The sequence below is a fragment of the Ailuropoda melanoleuca genome, chromosome 14, assembly GCF_002007445.2.
Source record: "Ailuropoda melanoleuca isolate Jingjing chromosome 14, ASM200744v2, whole genome shotgun sequence".
NCBI classification, from domain to species: Eukaryota; Metazoa; Chordata; class Mammalia; order Carnivora; family Ursidae; genus Ailuropoda; species Ailuropoda melanoleuca.
The window spans coordinates 46,666,979-46,680,188 of NC_048231.1; the positions used below are offsets into that span (position 1 = coordinate 46,666,979).

The 13,210-nt window shown below is 38.0% G+C and overlaps 1 protein-coding gene across 2 annotated transcripts in view; it reads right to left on the minus strand.

Moving 5' to 3' along the window:
• CEP192 (centrosomal protein 192) overlaps positions 1-13,210 on the minus strand; it is a 135,178-nt gene that overhangs the window by 106,412 nt on the left and 15,556 nt on the right. For both annotated transcript variants that reach the window (XM_011229453.3, XM_019803391.2), the window contains exons 5-7: positions 10,563-10,738; positions 8,024-8,073; positions 4,305-4,425 (exon numbers count right to left, since the gene is read on the minus strand). In XM_011229453.3, the coding sequence (XP_011227755.1) occupies positions 4,305-4,425; positions 8,024-8,073; positions 10,563-10,738 (347 nt within the window). The remainder of the gene's footprint in view (positions 1-4,304; positions 4,426-8,023; positions 8,074-10,562; positions 10,739-13,210) is intronic.

Here is a 13,210-nt window from a genome sequence, read left to right on the forward strand (position 1 = left end):
CTCGCTGGCTGTCTCTCTCTCTCTGTCAAATAAATAAATAAAATCTTAAAAAAAAAAAATAGAGAACCAAAGCTGGTAGCATCACAATTCTGGACTTCAAGCTTTACTACAAAGCTGTAATCATCAAGACAGTATGGTACTGACACAAAAACAGATACAGAGATCAATGCAACAGAATAGAGAACCGAAAAGTGAACCCTCAACTCTACGGTCAAGTAATCTTTGACAAAGCAGGAAAGAATATCCAATGGAAACAGTCTCTTCAACAAATGGCGTTGGAAAAACTGGACAGCCACATGCAGAAGAATGAAACTGGACCATTTTCTTACACGATACACAAAAATAGACTCAAAATGGATGAAAGAGCTAAACCTAAGACAGGAATCCATCAAAGTCCTAGAGGAGAAAACAGGCAGCAACCACAGCAACTGCTTGCTAGACACGTCTCCAAAGGCAAGGGAAACAAAGGCAAAAATGAACTACTGTGACTTCATCAAGATAAAAACCTTTTGCACAGCAAAGGAAACAGTCAACAAAACCAAGACAACCGAGAGAATGGGAGAACATATTTGCAAATGACGTATCAAATAAAGGGCTAGTATCCAAAATCTATAAAGAACTTATCAAACTCAACACCCAAAGAACGAATAATCCAATCAAGAAATGGGAGGAAGACATGAACAGACACTTCTCCAAAGAAGACATCCAAATGGCCAATAGACACATGAAAAAGTGCTCCACGTCACCTGGAATCAGGGAAATACAACTAAAGCCACAATGAGATACCACCTCACAGCAGTCAGGATGGCTAAAATTAACAAATCAGGAAATGACAGATGTTGGCGAGGATATGGAGAAAGGAGAACCCTCCTACATTGTTGGTGGGAATGCAAGCTGGTGCATCTACTCTGGAAAACAGTATGGAGGTTCCTTGAAAAGTTGAAAATAGAGCTACCCTATGACCCAGCAATTGCACTACTAGGTATTTACCACAAAGGTACAAATGTAGTGATCCGAAGGGGCACCTGCACCCCAGTGTTAATGGCAGCAATGTCCACAATAGCCAAACTATGGAAAGAGCCTCAATGTCCACTGACAGATGAATGGATAAAGAAGATGTGGTATATATACACAATGGAATGCTACTCAGCCATCAAAAAAATTTGAAATTTTGCCATTCGCAAGGACATGGATAGAACTAGAGGGTATTATGCTCAGCGAAATAAATCAATCAGAGAGAAACAATTATCTTATGATCTCACTCTTATGTGGAATTTAAGAAGCAAAACATAGGAGCATAGGGGAAGGGAGGGAAAGATAAAATGAGATGAAATCAAAGAGGGAGACAAATCATAAAAGACTTAATCACAGAAAACAACCTGAAGGCTGGTGGGGTTGGGGGGATGGGGTAACTGGGTGATGGACATTAAGGAGGGCATGTGATGTAATGAGCACTGGGTATTATATAAGACTGATGAATCACTGAACTCTACCTCTGAAACTAATTATATACTATATGTTAATTAACTGAATTTAAATTTTAAAAATTTTAGAAATTTAAAAAAATAAGGGAAAACAAATAAAATTTAATTAACCCAATCAAAACAAAACAAACAAATTAAAACAAAAACACTAATTCAAAGGGCTACATGCACTCCTATGTTTATTGCCTCATTATTTACAATAACCTAACTATGGAAGCTGCCCAAGTATCTATCAATAGATGAATGGATAAATAAGATGAGCTTCAAACACACACACACACACACACACACACACACACACACACACTCATGCATGCACACACACAAAGGAATATTAGTCAGCCATAAAAGAGAATAAAATCTTGGGGCGCCTGGGTGGCTCAGTTGCCTAAAGATCTGCCTTCGGCATGATCTCGGGCTCCCTGCTCAGCAGGGAGTCCACCTCTATCTCTGACCCTCCCTCATGCTTGTCCTCTTTCTTTCTCTCTCAAATAAATACAAACCTTTAAAAATTTTTTTAAAAAGAGAATAAAATCTTGCCATTTGCAACAACATGGATGGAGCTAGAAACTATTATGCTAAGTGAAATAAGTCAGTCAGAGAAAGACAAATACCATATGATTTCACTCATGTGGATTTTAGGAAACAAAACAAACAAGCCAAGTGGAGGCGGGGTGAGAAAGAGAGAGAGAGAGAAACAAACCTAGAAACCGACTTTTAAGTACAGCACAAACTGATGGTTAGCTGAGGGGAAGTTGGTGGGACTCGGTGAAATGTGTGAAGCAGAGTACACCTAACATGATAAACACTGAGTGATTACAAAATTGATGAATCACTATACTGTACACCTGAAACTAATAGAACACTGTATGTTAACTATACTGTAATTAAAATTTTAAAAAAAGGTTGATAAAAACACACGGGTCATTAGTCCACGTGATTTTAACATCTGTAACGAAAAAACTATTTATAATTTCAATCTATAAATCATTGTGAACCTTCTAATACAAACTGAATATTTAATCTTCCTTGAGAGAATAGCACAGAAAAAAATTCTGGCATATGGCAAAAGTTAGAATAAATGTGGCATCAAAGATCAGTGGGAAAAGGGTAGGTTATTCAGAAAACGGTGTGCTAGGATGCCTGAGTGGCTCAGTTGGTTAAACATCTGCCTTTGGCTCATTGTCTTAGGGTCCTGGGATCAAGTCCGGAGTCAAGCTCCCTGCTCAGTGGGAGCCTACTTCTCCCACTCCCTGTCACTTCCCCTGCTTGTGCATGTGCTCTGACAAAAAAAAATAAATAAAAATCCTTAAGAAAAAAAAAAAGAAAGAAAATGGTGTGCCAATGGGTAACTATCAAAAAGGGATGAATAAGTCTGTCACAGGAGAAGTAAAAATAAATTCTAGGTGAACTAATGATTAAGTATAAAGTGAAACTTCAAATAATATCTCATCTTGAGAAAGAAGCAACTAAGGAAAAAATATATATAGCAAAGTTGAATACCAACAGATATGAATAAAAATTATTCAACTTCCATCAAACCAAAAAGTCGTAAATAAACAAAACACTACCAGTGCTTTTTAATGTTCTAACACCCAGCCAAGCAAGGCCAGGGAAAACTAGAACTCTCAATCACTAGTAATGGTGTAACTTGTTACTGCCTTTTCAAGAGGATAATTTTGCAATCAGCATTAAGAGCTTTAAAAATGCTCATAACTTTTGGGGCGCCTGGATGGCACAGCAGTTAAGCGTCTGCCTTCGGCTCAGGGCGTGATCCTAGCGTTGTGGGATCGAGCCCCACATCGGGCTCCTCTACTACGAGCCTGCTTCTTCCTCTCCCACTCCCCCTGCTTGTGTTCCCTCTCTCGCTGGCTGTCTCTACCTCTGTCAAATAAATAAGTAAAATCTTTAAAAAAAAAAATGCTCATAACTTTTGACTTCGGTATTTCACCTCTAAAAACCTAGCCTACTAAAACAAAGATCTGTATGAATTCAGTCAATGATTCCTTATTCACAATTCCATAACCCAAAAATATCGGAAAACTTTGGCAGCAAACCTATCCTGAATTTATAATTTTTATTTAAAAATTATTTATAATTTATATTTTATTTTATTGGTGTAAATAAAATTTATTCAGTTCATCAGCCTGGCCTTCAAAGCTGTAATTAATTTGGTCCCTTCCTATTTGTCTATTTCCCAAAATAGCCTCCTACAGGTGCTGTAAACCTGCCACACAAAACCACAATTTTGGCTCTTCTCCAAACATGGTCTAAACTGCCCCCACCATAGCGCCTTTACAGAAGCTGTTCCGCTTCCTGGAATATACTTCTCTTCCCAAATCACGGGTCTTTTCATGAAAAAGGAAAAACTGCACTCCTTTTTAATAAAGCTTCATAGATACTTTTCTCAATCAGAACTAATCTGTCACCCTCCCATGATTCCTGCACAATTTGTACTGTTGAGATATACTTAAGGTAGTCAGAGAGTTAGCTGTGCATCTCTTTTCTCACTTGGCAGAACTCTGAGAGAGCAGAGGCTAAATATTCCATTGTTCCCCCGATTTCTTAACATAGTGCTTTATACTCTGTACCCTAATGATAATAAACTAAGGGATGAGCATAATCATATCAGGATTCATAATAAGTAAGTTTTTAAAAATTCCATCACTGAAGAGACATGCCATGCGAGTGCTGGCAGGGAGGAGGTAAAGGAGAAGTCAAAGAAACAAAAAGCTGGCATAGTAACTACTGAAACAAAGCAGCAGGAAGACCTGAAGCAGCAAGGTAAGGACAAGGAAAACACAAGTCACTCTACAGTACCAGAAGAGTCCTCCAAGCTTGTCAGTGATGTAAGTTTCTCATTTTCTAATAAACTAGTGTGGCTTAAGTCACTGTGTGTATTCTTGTCTTCAAAATGTTCTCCAGCATGAGGAACAACAATCTGCAAGAAATAAAATTCAAGTAACAGAAGCAAAGTCACTACGATGAAGACCACAGTACAAGGCTCCAAAAAGGACCACCAATGTGCTCAGTATTTGTAATTCACAATTTAGGCAATGAAGTTCTAGCTGTTTTACGTGTATCAATAACTTTCTTCCTGCCCCTATGCCACTTTCCTCCCCTCAGCCACCCACTGAGACATTGTTAAAAGTTATCTCAAATTGTGCACACAACTCAGAAGGCCTAATAATATAGTTAGTACACTAATATGTGACTGAATTTGAACAGTACAAGGCTTGGGGAAGTGAAGTGAAGATAACAGCCAAGTTGGACTCTGAAACCTACATTGGAATCTTTCTGCTTCTCAACCCAAGGACCACAAAATCCTAATGGCACACAGCAGTTTGTTAAGAGCATTCAAGGCCCAGAATAAAAGGTAATGTTGCCTTCTACATGTCAATTTTATTTCAAAATCCTTTTAAATATATATCAGACAATACCATCTTTAAATTAGATTGCAAAATACACAATTTTTAAGATAAAAACATGGGCTCTCCATACAATTGCATAGTTGTAGAAAACAGCGCGGAACTATGCTCATAAAGATCTAAAAATGTGGAAACAAAAAATACAAATGAACAAACAAACAAACAAAAAACAGAAATAGACTCAAACACACCTGAGAACAAAGTGGTGATTCCTGGAGGGGAGAGACTGGAACGATGGGTGAAACAGATAAATAAGAGGTACAAAATCCCAGTTATAAAATAAATAAGTCACAGGGATGAAAAGTACTACATAGAGAATACAGTCCATAATATTGTCATAACTTTGCATGCTGACAGAGGGTAACTACACTTCTGGTGGAGAGCATTTATAATGTATAGAGTTGGTGAACTGCTTTGTTGTATACCTGTAACTAAGAGAACATTGTACATCAACTATAGTTTAATTAAAAATAAGAAAGGGGGGGGCGCCTGGGTGGCACAGCGGTTGGGTGTCTGCCTTCGGCTCAGGGCGTGATCCCGGCGTTATGGGATCGAGCCCCACATCAGGCTCCTCCGCTAGGAGCCTGCTTCTTCCTCTCCCACTCCCCCTGCTTGTGTTCCCTCTCTCACTGGCTGTCTCTCTCTGTCAAATAAATAAATAAAATCTTAAAAAAAAAAAATAAGAAAGAGGGGCGCCTGGGTGGCACAGCAGTTGGGCGTCTGCCTTCGGCTCAGGTCATGGTCCCAGGGTCCTAAGATCAAGCCCCGCATCAGGCTCCCTGTTCAGTGGGGAGCCTGTTTCTCTCTCTGCCACTCCCCCTGCTTGTGTTCTCTCTCTAAGAAATAGATAAAATCTTAAAAAATAATAAAAATAAATAGAAATAAGAAAGAGCTGGGGCGCCTGGTTGGCTCAGTCAGTGGAGCATGTGGCTCTTGGTCCCAGGGCTATGAGTTTGAGCCCTATGCTGGGTGTAGAGGTTACTTAAATAAAAAATCTTTTAAAAATTAATTAAATTAAAAAGAGCTTATTCCCACCCCAACCCCTCCCACACACACCAAGTCAGATGCAGTAGTAGCTCCCTCTGGTCTCCACCTTCTAACATATTTCTCTTCCTCTTGCTCTTACTTTGTCATCTCTTTATCAGTATCTCATGTTTCTATACTTGTATTGCTGCTTTCCAGTTTTATGGTCCCTCTCTTACTATCAATGACTTCTAATACTTTTCGGAAGCCAATTCTTCAGCCATCCTAAAAAAGCAAATTTCCTACTATGAAGAAAAGTTATGTTCTTTCTCTTTAGAAACCATGTCTTTTAAATGTTCAAGAAATCATGTTATCTACCTTAATTCCAATTTGACTACACTTGAACTTCCTTTAAAAAGCATTTCTCAAATTTGAAAGTTGTTAGCGGTTACATACAAGGTGCAAGTGTATAGAGCAGGAGTCAACAAACATTTTCTTTTTTTTTTTTTTAAAGATCTTATTTATTTATTTGACGGAGATAGAGACAGCCAGCGAGAGAGGGAACACAAGCAGGGGGAGGGGGAGAGGGAAGCAGGCTCATAGCGGAAGAGCCTGATGTGGGGCTCGATCCCACAACGCCGGGATCACGCCCCTGAGCCGAAGGCAGACGCTTAACCGCTGTGCCACCCAGGTGCCCCAACAAACATTTTCTGTAAAGAGTCAGCTAGCAAAATACTTCAGGTTTTGTCAGCCTTGTAAGGCTCTGTCACAACTTCTCAACTTAGCTATGGTAGCACAAAGCAGCCCTGAACGATACAGAAACAAATGGGCATCACTGTGTCCCAACAAAACTTTACAGAGATAGGCAGACTGGATTTGGACAATAAGCTACCGACTGCCAAACTGAAATAACTCTTTAGGCCTTTTTGTTTATATTTTGTAAACAACTCTTATAAATACCAGACTCCAGGCCTGAAATTCCTATTAACTGTTTATGTTGGACATGAACTGTTGCTCTGCTAAGCCCCCCTTCCTTTGAGGAGCCCATCTCTTTTTACATCATATGGACCTGGTGGGGTTGTCAGCTGCATTCCTCTCTATACATATACACATACACTGACGTACATATATACACACACACACAAACACACAAAGAAGTGGATGTCAGTGCAGACGCAACAAACAGTATTTTATTCCAACCTACCCCCTGGCATGGTGATTTACACAGGGGAGAACTTATGACCCAAGTGAGCTCATTAGAGTTGTCAACCTTTTTTTTTTTTTAATTTACCCTCAAAGAAAGATCTCGGTCTTTTTCTTTTTTTTTTTTAAGATTTTATTTATTTATTTGACAGAGGAAGAGGCAGCAAGAGAGGGAACACAAGCAGGGGGAGTGGGAGAGGGAGAAGCAGGCTTCCCGCTGAGCAGGAAGCCCGATGCAGGGCTCAATCCCAGAATGCTGGGATCGTGACCTGAGTGGAAGGCAGATGCTTAATGACTGAGCCACCCAGGCGCCCCTCAGTGTTCTTTTTCGGTCACAAATGTTAAGAATGTAGGCTTGGGTGCCTCTAAATGAAGACAGCCTCCTGACCATTCAACCAACTACTGAGTGCCAACCACGCGCCAGGCACTCAGGATACAATAAACAAAACAAAGAGGGACACTTGGGTGGCTCAGTCAGTTAAGCGCCTGCCTTCAGCTCACGTCATGATCCCAAGGTCATGGGATTGAGCCCCGCATGGGGCTCCCTGCTCAGCAGGGAGTCTGCTTCTCCCTCTGCCTACCACTCCCGCCTGCTAGTGCTCTCTCTCTCTGACAAATAAACAAATAAAATCTTAAAAATAAAATAAAATAAAATTTTAAAATAAACAAAACAAAGAGAAACCCTTACCCTGCCGGAGCCATCTTTCGAGAGGGAGGCAGCAAGGAGTGAAGTAGAGCAAAGGTGGAGAAGTCCTGGTGACCCAGGAAGCCCCGGACCAAGACTACTCTCACGTGCTGATTACTTGACGCAGTAACGTGGATTTCTGCTATTTAAAGTACAAGACTTCTGACTAAAATTACTACTATTTAACACTTATGCATGCGAAATAGGAGCCTTCACTCTCCCAATAACACTCTAGAAATTGGTAACATATAAAAGATTACCTTGTTCTCATTATTCATCCATGATTGCAAACAAAAATCAACAGGTGAGTCTGAGAAAACAAAAATAAGTGAGACCAAATTATTTTATCAACTAAATACCCAATAACCCCTAAAAATAGCAAATTAATGAACTAAACATTTTTTCCCTTAAGTAGAATAGAGCACTTTTAAATGACGGTATAGGAACTTACCACTGGTCAGTTTAATTAAAAAACTATCATAGTGGGCAAGTATGAAAAATAATACATATGCCCAAAAAAACCCTGAATATGAATCTAATCAAGACTCTAAAGCTAACTTTTGCTTTATAGAGGATATGGGGAAGAGAGAAACAAGAAAAATGACGGCATGACTAAGCATACAGACAAATCCAAATCATGGGACAATCTACAGGGTAACAGACTGAGCTTTTTTCAACAGGCACTGACTTAGGACACACAACAAATAATATACCATAACATAAGGTAACCTTCCTTGGACTTCAATTCAAGCAAACCAACCTGGATAATTAGTAAAATGAATATGGACTAGAGTACTGTATGATAATAAAAACTGTTAAGTCTGTTAGCAGTGTTAACAGCACTGTGGTTATGTAAGAAAATATCTGTATTTTTAGAGATGCATACTAAAATATGTAGGAATAAAATGATACTTGAAATTTAAAATATCAGAAAAAAGTAATAAAAAAAACAGAAGAGATAAAACAAGTATGACTAAATCTTATACTGAGATTGTGAGATAAGTATACGAGTTTTTTTTTAACAGATATAAAATTTGCATACCATGAAATCACCACCCTCTTAAAGCATTCAATTCAGTGGTTTTAGTATATTCTCAAGGCTGTGCGACCATTAGCACTCTTTGATGCCACAATATTTTCATCACTCCAGAAAGAAACACTGTACCCATTAGCAGTCACTCCCCATTCTCCCCTTCCCCTGGACTTCACAAGCACTAATCAATTGTCTCTATGGATTTGCCGATTCGGTGTCTACAGATGCCTGTGGATGAACAGAATCTTAAAACATGTGGCCTTTTGTATCTGTCTTCCTTTACTTAGCCCAATGTTTTCAAAGTTCAACTGTATTATAGTACATATCAATACTTCACTCCATTTTATGGCTCAGTAATACTCCACTGCATGGACACACTACATATTATTTATCCATTCATCACTTGATGGGAGATTTGAGTTGTTTCCACTCTTTCGCTATTGTGATTAATGCTGCTCTGAATATTCATGTACAAATTTTTGTGGGGACATATTTTTTCACTTCTCTTGGGTATACACCTAGGACTGGAACTGCTAGCTCATATGGTAGTGCTATGTTCAGTGTTTTGAAAAACTGTCAAACTACTTTCACAGTAACTACCTCATTTTACGTACCCACCAACAAGGAATAAGGGTTTTAATTTCTCCATATCCTCACCAACACTTGCTATTTTCCAACTTTTTGATTGTAGCTATTATAGTAGATGTAAAGTCATTACTCGTGGTTTTGATTTGCATTTCCCTGATGACTAAAGATGCTGAACATTGTTTCATGTTTATTGGCCATTTTACAACTTCTTTAGACAAATGTCTATTGAAATCCTTTGCCCATTTTACAGTATTTTTTTATTGAATTGTAAGACAAAAATTCTAGATGCCAGTCCCTTATCATATATATGATTTGCAAATATTCTCTTTCACCTTTGTGTTGCCTTTTCACTGTCTTTATTAGTCTTTTGAGGCATGAAAGTTTTCAATTTCAATGAAGTTCAATTTATCAATTTTTTCTTTTATTGCTTGTGTGAAGAGTTAATACCATTCTCACTACTTTCATATATATTTGATGCTTTTCATCAAGAGAAATACAAACATCCACTAAGATTTTTAAGAAAAACATACAAAGTACATTCATTCATCAATCCTATAATATGGGCTCAAGTACTGAACCATTGTTTCGAATTACGTGCTATCTTCACTACATAAGAATACAATACATAGTTTAAAATACCTAGCTTTAATGTCTCTGACAAAAGAGAACAGAGTACTTAGAAGCAATTTGAAAGCATAAGTCTATAAATTACTTAGTTTTTACAATTTTCCCCACATTTTTGTAGTTTCTTTCCCAGATCCAAATTGATAGCAACTGTTCAAATGACTCCAAAGCATTCAACTTGGTTTTCTTAGGAACAATAATTTTAGAATTTATAATTCACCAATTTATATAAAATAAATTAAGGAAAAAAATGACTGGTGGTAATAGCAATTAATTGGCGGGGTGAAGTGTGAAAGGTGTGTCTTGAACACAACGTGTGCTGTGGCCATCTGACAGCATGGTTTCCAAAGGAAAGGAGCTTTCAGCTTAATCAATGAAGATAATTAAAAGATTAATCAAGAGACCATTTCCTGTAAAAATATTAATAGGTAAATGCCAAACCATAAGTGTTTTCAGTTTACTGTACTGTAGCTTAAGATACGTACCAAAGAAAGACAAATGAGAAAGGAAACTGAAATATATACATTAGGAAGTAATTTCTAAAAGTTCAGTACCTTGCACTTGTTCCAGTGGTGAAATCCTTTCAAAAGGATCTTGGCTCTGAAAGGGTTTTGCAGTTTTAGCTTGCTCCTCTTCTGTTCTTGCTATATCACCTTGCAAAGCAGACTCTTCAAGAACAGCATCTGACATATGTTGACTTTCTATGTGGTTCTTTTTCTTAGAGATAGAACTTTTCATTAGGGAACAGAATAATGATTAAATGTTAGTTACCTTGGGTAAATCAATAAAAAATTCATTAATCAGTTATGTATTTAATCTCCAAAAAAGGAAAAAAATGGATACAGTGAAATGAAAAATTTCCAGGACCAGCCAGAAACTATAATTGGCTCCACTGTAGGTGCTCTGGGGACAGCACACCATTTTGGGTCCAGAGATACACAGTCTACCAAAATCACAGTATCATATTGCTATTTTGCCTCTCAAGTGATAAAATGTGGGGTTTTTTTCTTTCCCAAGTAAGTATCTCTGAATCTATCATATGTGGAGAAAAACTCAGCTTTCTAAAAGCAAAACAGACTTAAAGGATACTAGTATATTTGCCAAAAAGCTGATTCTCTGAATTAATAACGCTTTAAAAGTTTTACTTTTTAGCCCCTGCCACTGCCCTTGTCCCCATCTTTGTATCTCTGTTGTTTTATATATGGATGACAAAGTTTTTCCTTAAAGGCAATTTTCCTCCCGATCTTCTGCAAAAGCTCGTGGGTCTGATGCAGCTCACCACAGCCTTCTGCTAGCAAGAGAAGGGGTAGGGATGAACTTTTCAGAAAAAGGCCTCTAAATGCAATAAATTCATCATCTGACAAACTGATATCTAGGGCCAGGCTTAAATCTGACCAGGATAGATGAAAAGAAGATAGCCCTTCATATATTCCAAGTGCTAGCCCTCTGTGCCTGAGGCATCTCCCAACTCTAATTTACCTCTCAGTTTCTCCATCTCTGTATTGGGGCTGTAATACACAGAAAGTCAATACCATCAGCTCAATCCAAAGGCGCATTCATAAGTAGATACAGGAAAGTTTCAGCCCAATCAAACAGAAGCTGAGTAAAACAGAGAGTAGGGGTAGTGGAAAGACTATGGATACAAAGTTGAATGATAGAGAAGACAGAAAAAGAGGTGTGGGGGTGTGCACAAAACAGAAACTGACAAAATGAAAAGACAGTCTACAGAATGGGAGCAAATACCTGCAAATCATATCTGATAATGGATTAATATCCAAAGTATATAAAGAACTCATACAACTCAACAGCAAAAACAAAAAGCAAATAAGCAAATAATAACGATTAAAAAATGGGCAGATCTGAGTATTTTTCCAAAGAAGACATACAGATGACCAACAGGTACAAGAAAAGATGTTCCACGTCACTAATCACCAGGGAAATCAGAACCACAATGAGACATCACCTAACACCTGTCATAATAACTACTATAAAAAAGACAAGAGGGATGCCTGGGTGGCTCAGTCAGTTAAGCGCCTGCCTTCAGCTCCGATCATGATCCCAGAGTCCTGGGATCGAGCCCCAAATCAGGCTCCCTGCTCAGTGGGGAGTCTACTTCTCCCTCTACCTGCCACTCCCCCTGCTTGTGCACATGCTCACCCTCTTTCTCTCTGAAAAATAAATAAAATCTTTAAAAAAATAAATTTAAATAAAATAAAAGAGACAAGAAATAACAAGTGTTGGTGGGATGGGCAGTGCAGTCGCTATGGAAAACAGTATGGAGGTTCTTCAAAAATTAAAAATAAAACTACCATATGATCCAGCAATCCCACGTCAGGGTATTTATCCAAAAAAAAGAACTAAAGCCCTAACTCAAAAAGATGTATGGTGCCCCACATTCACTGCAGCATTATTTACAATAGTCAAGATGGAAGCAACCTAAGTGTCCGACAGAGGAATAAAAAATAATGTTGTATATATACACGATGGGATATTATTCAGCCATATAAAAAGAAGGAAATCTTGCCATTTGCAATAACGTAGATGGACTTTAAAGGGCATTATGGCAAGTAAGACAGAGAAAGACAAATACCACATAATCTCATTTATATGCAGAATCTAAAAATAAGAGCAAAACACTAATCTCAAAGATACAGAGAATAGATTAATGGTTCCCAGAGGTAGAGGATCAGGGCAGGAGAAATGCGTGAAGGGGGTCAAAAGGTACAAACTTCCAGGTAGAAAATAAGTAAGTCATGGGGCTATAATGTAGAGCATGGTGACTATACGTAGTAACAGTGTATTGCATATTTGAAAGTTGCTAAGAATAAATCTTAAAAGTTCTCATCACAAGAAAAAAAAATTCTGTAACTATGTAAGGTAACAGATATTAACTAGACTTATTGTGATGACCATTTTGCAGTATATAAAAATATAGAATCATTACATTACACAACTGAAACTAGTATAATGTTATATATCAATTATATTTCAAATAAATGAGAATATGAAAGGGAAAAGAAAGACAATAAAGGTCCCTAGGTGACATATTAAAAAAAAAAAAAAAAGGTGGTGGAGAGGCAAAATGGTGACATGAAATAAATAAAAAAGAAATCATGACATTTAGGTTAATTTCATATTTCAAAGCCCCCCACTCCAAGAACATGTGCAATTTACCGTTGAACAAGATGGGGGTTAGGGGCAC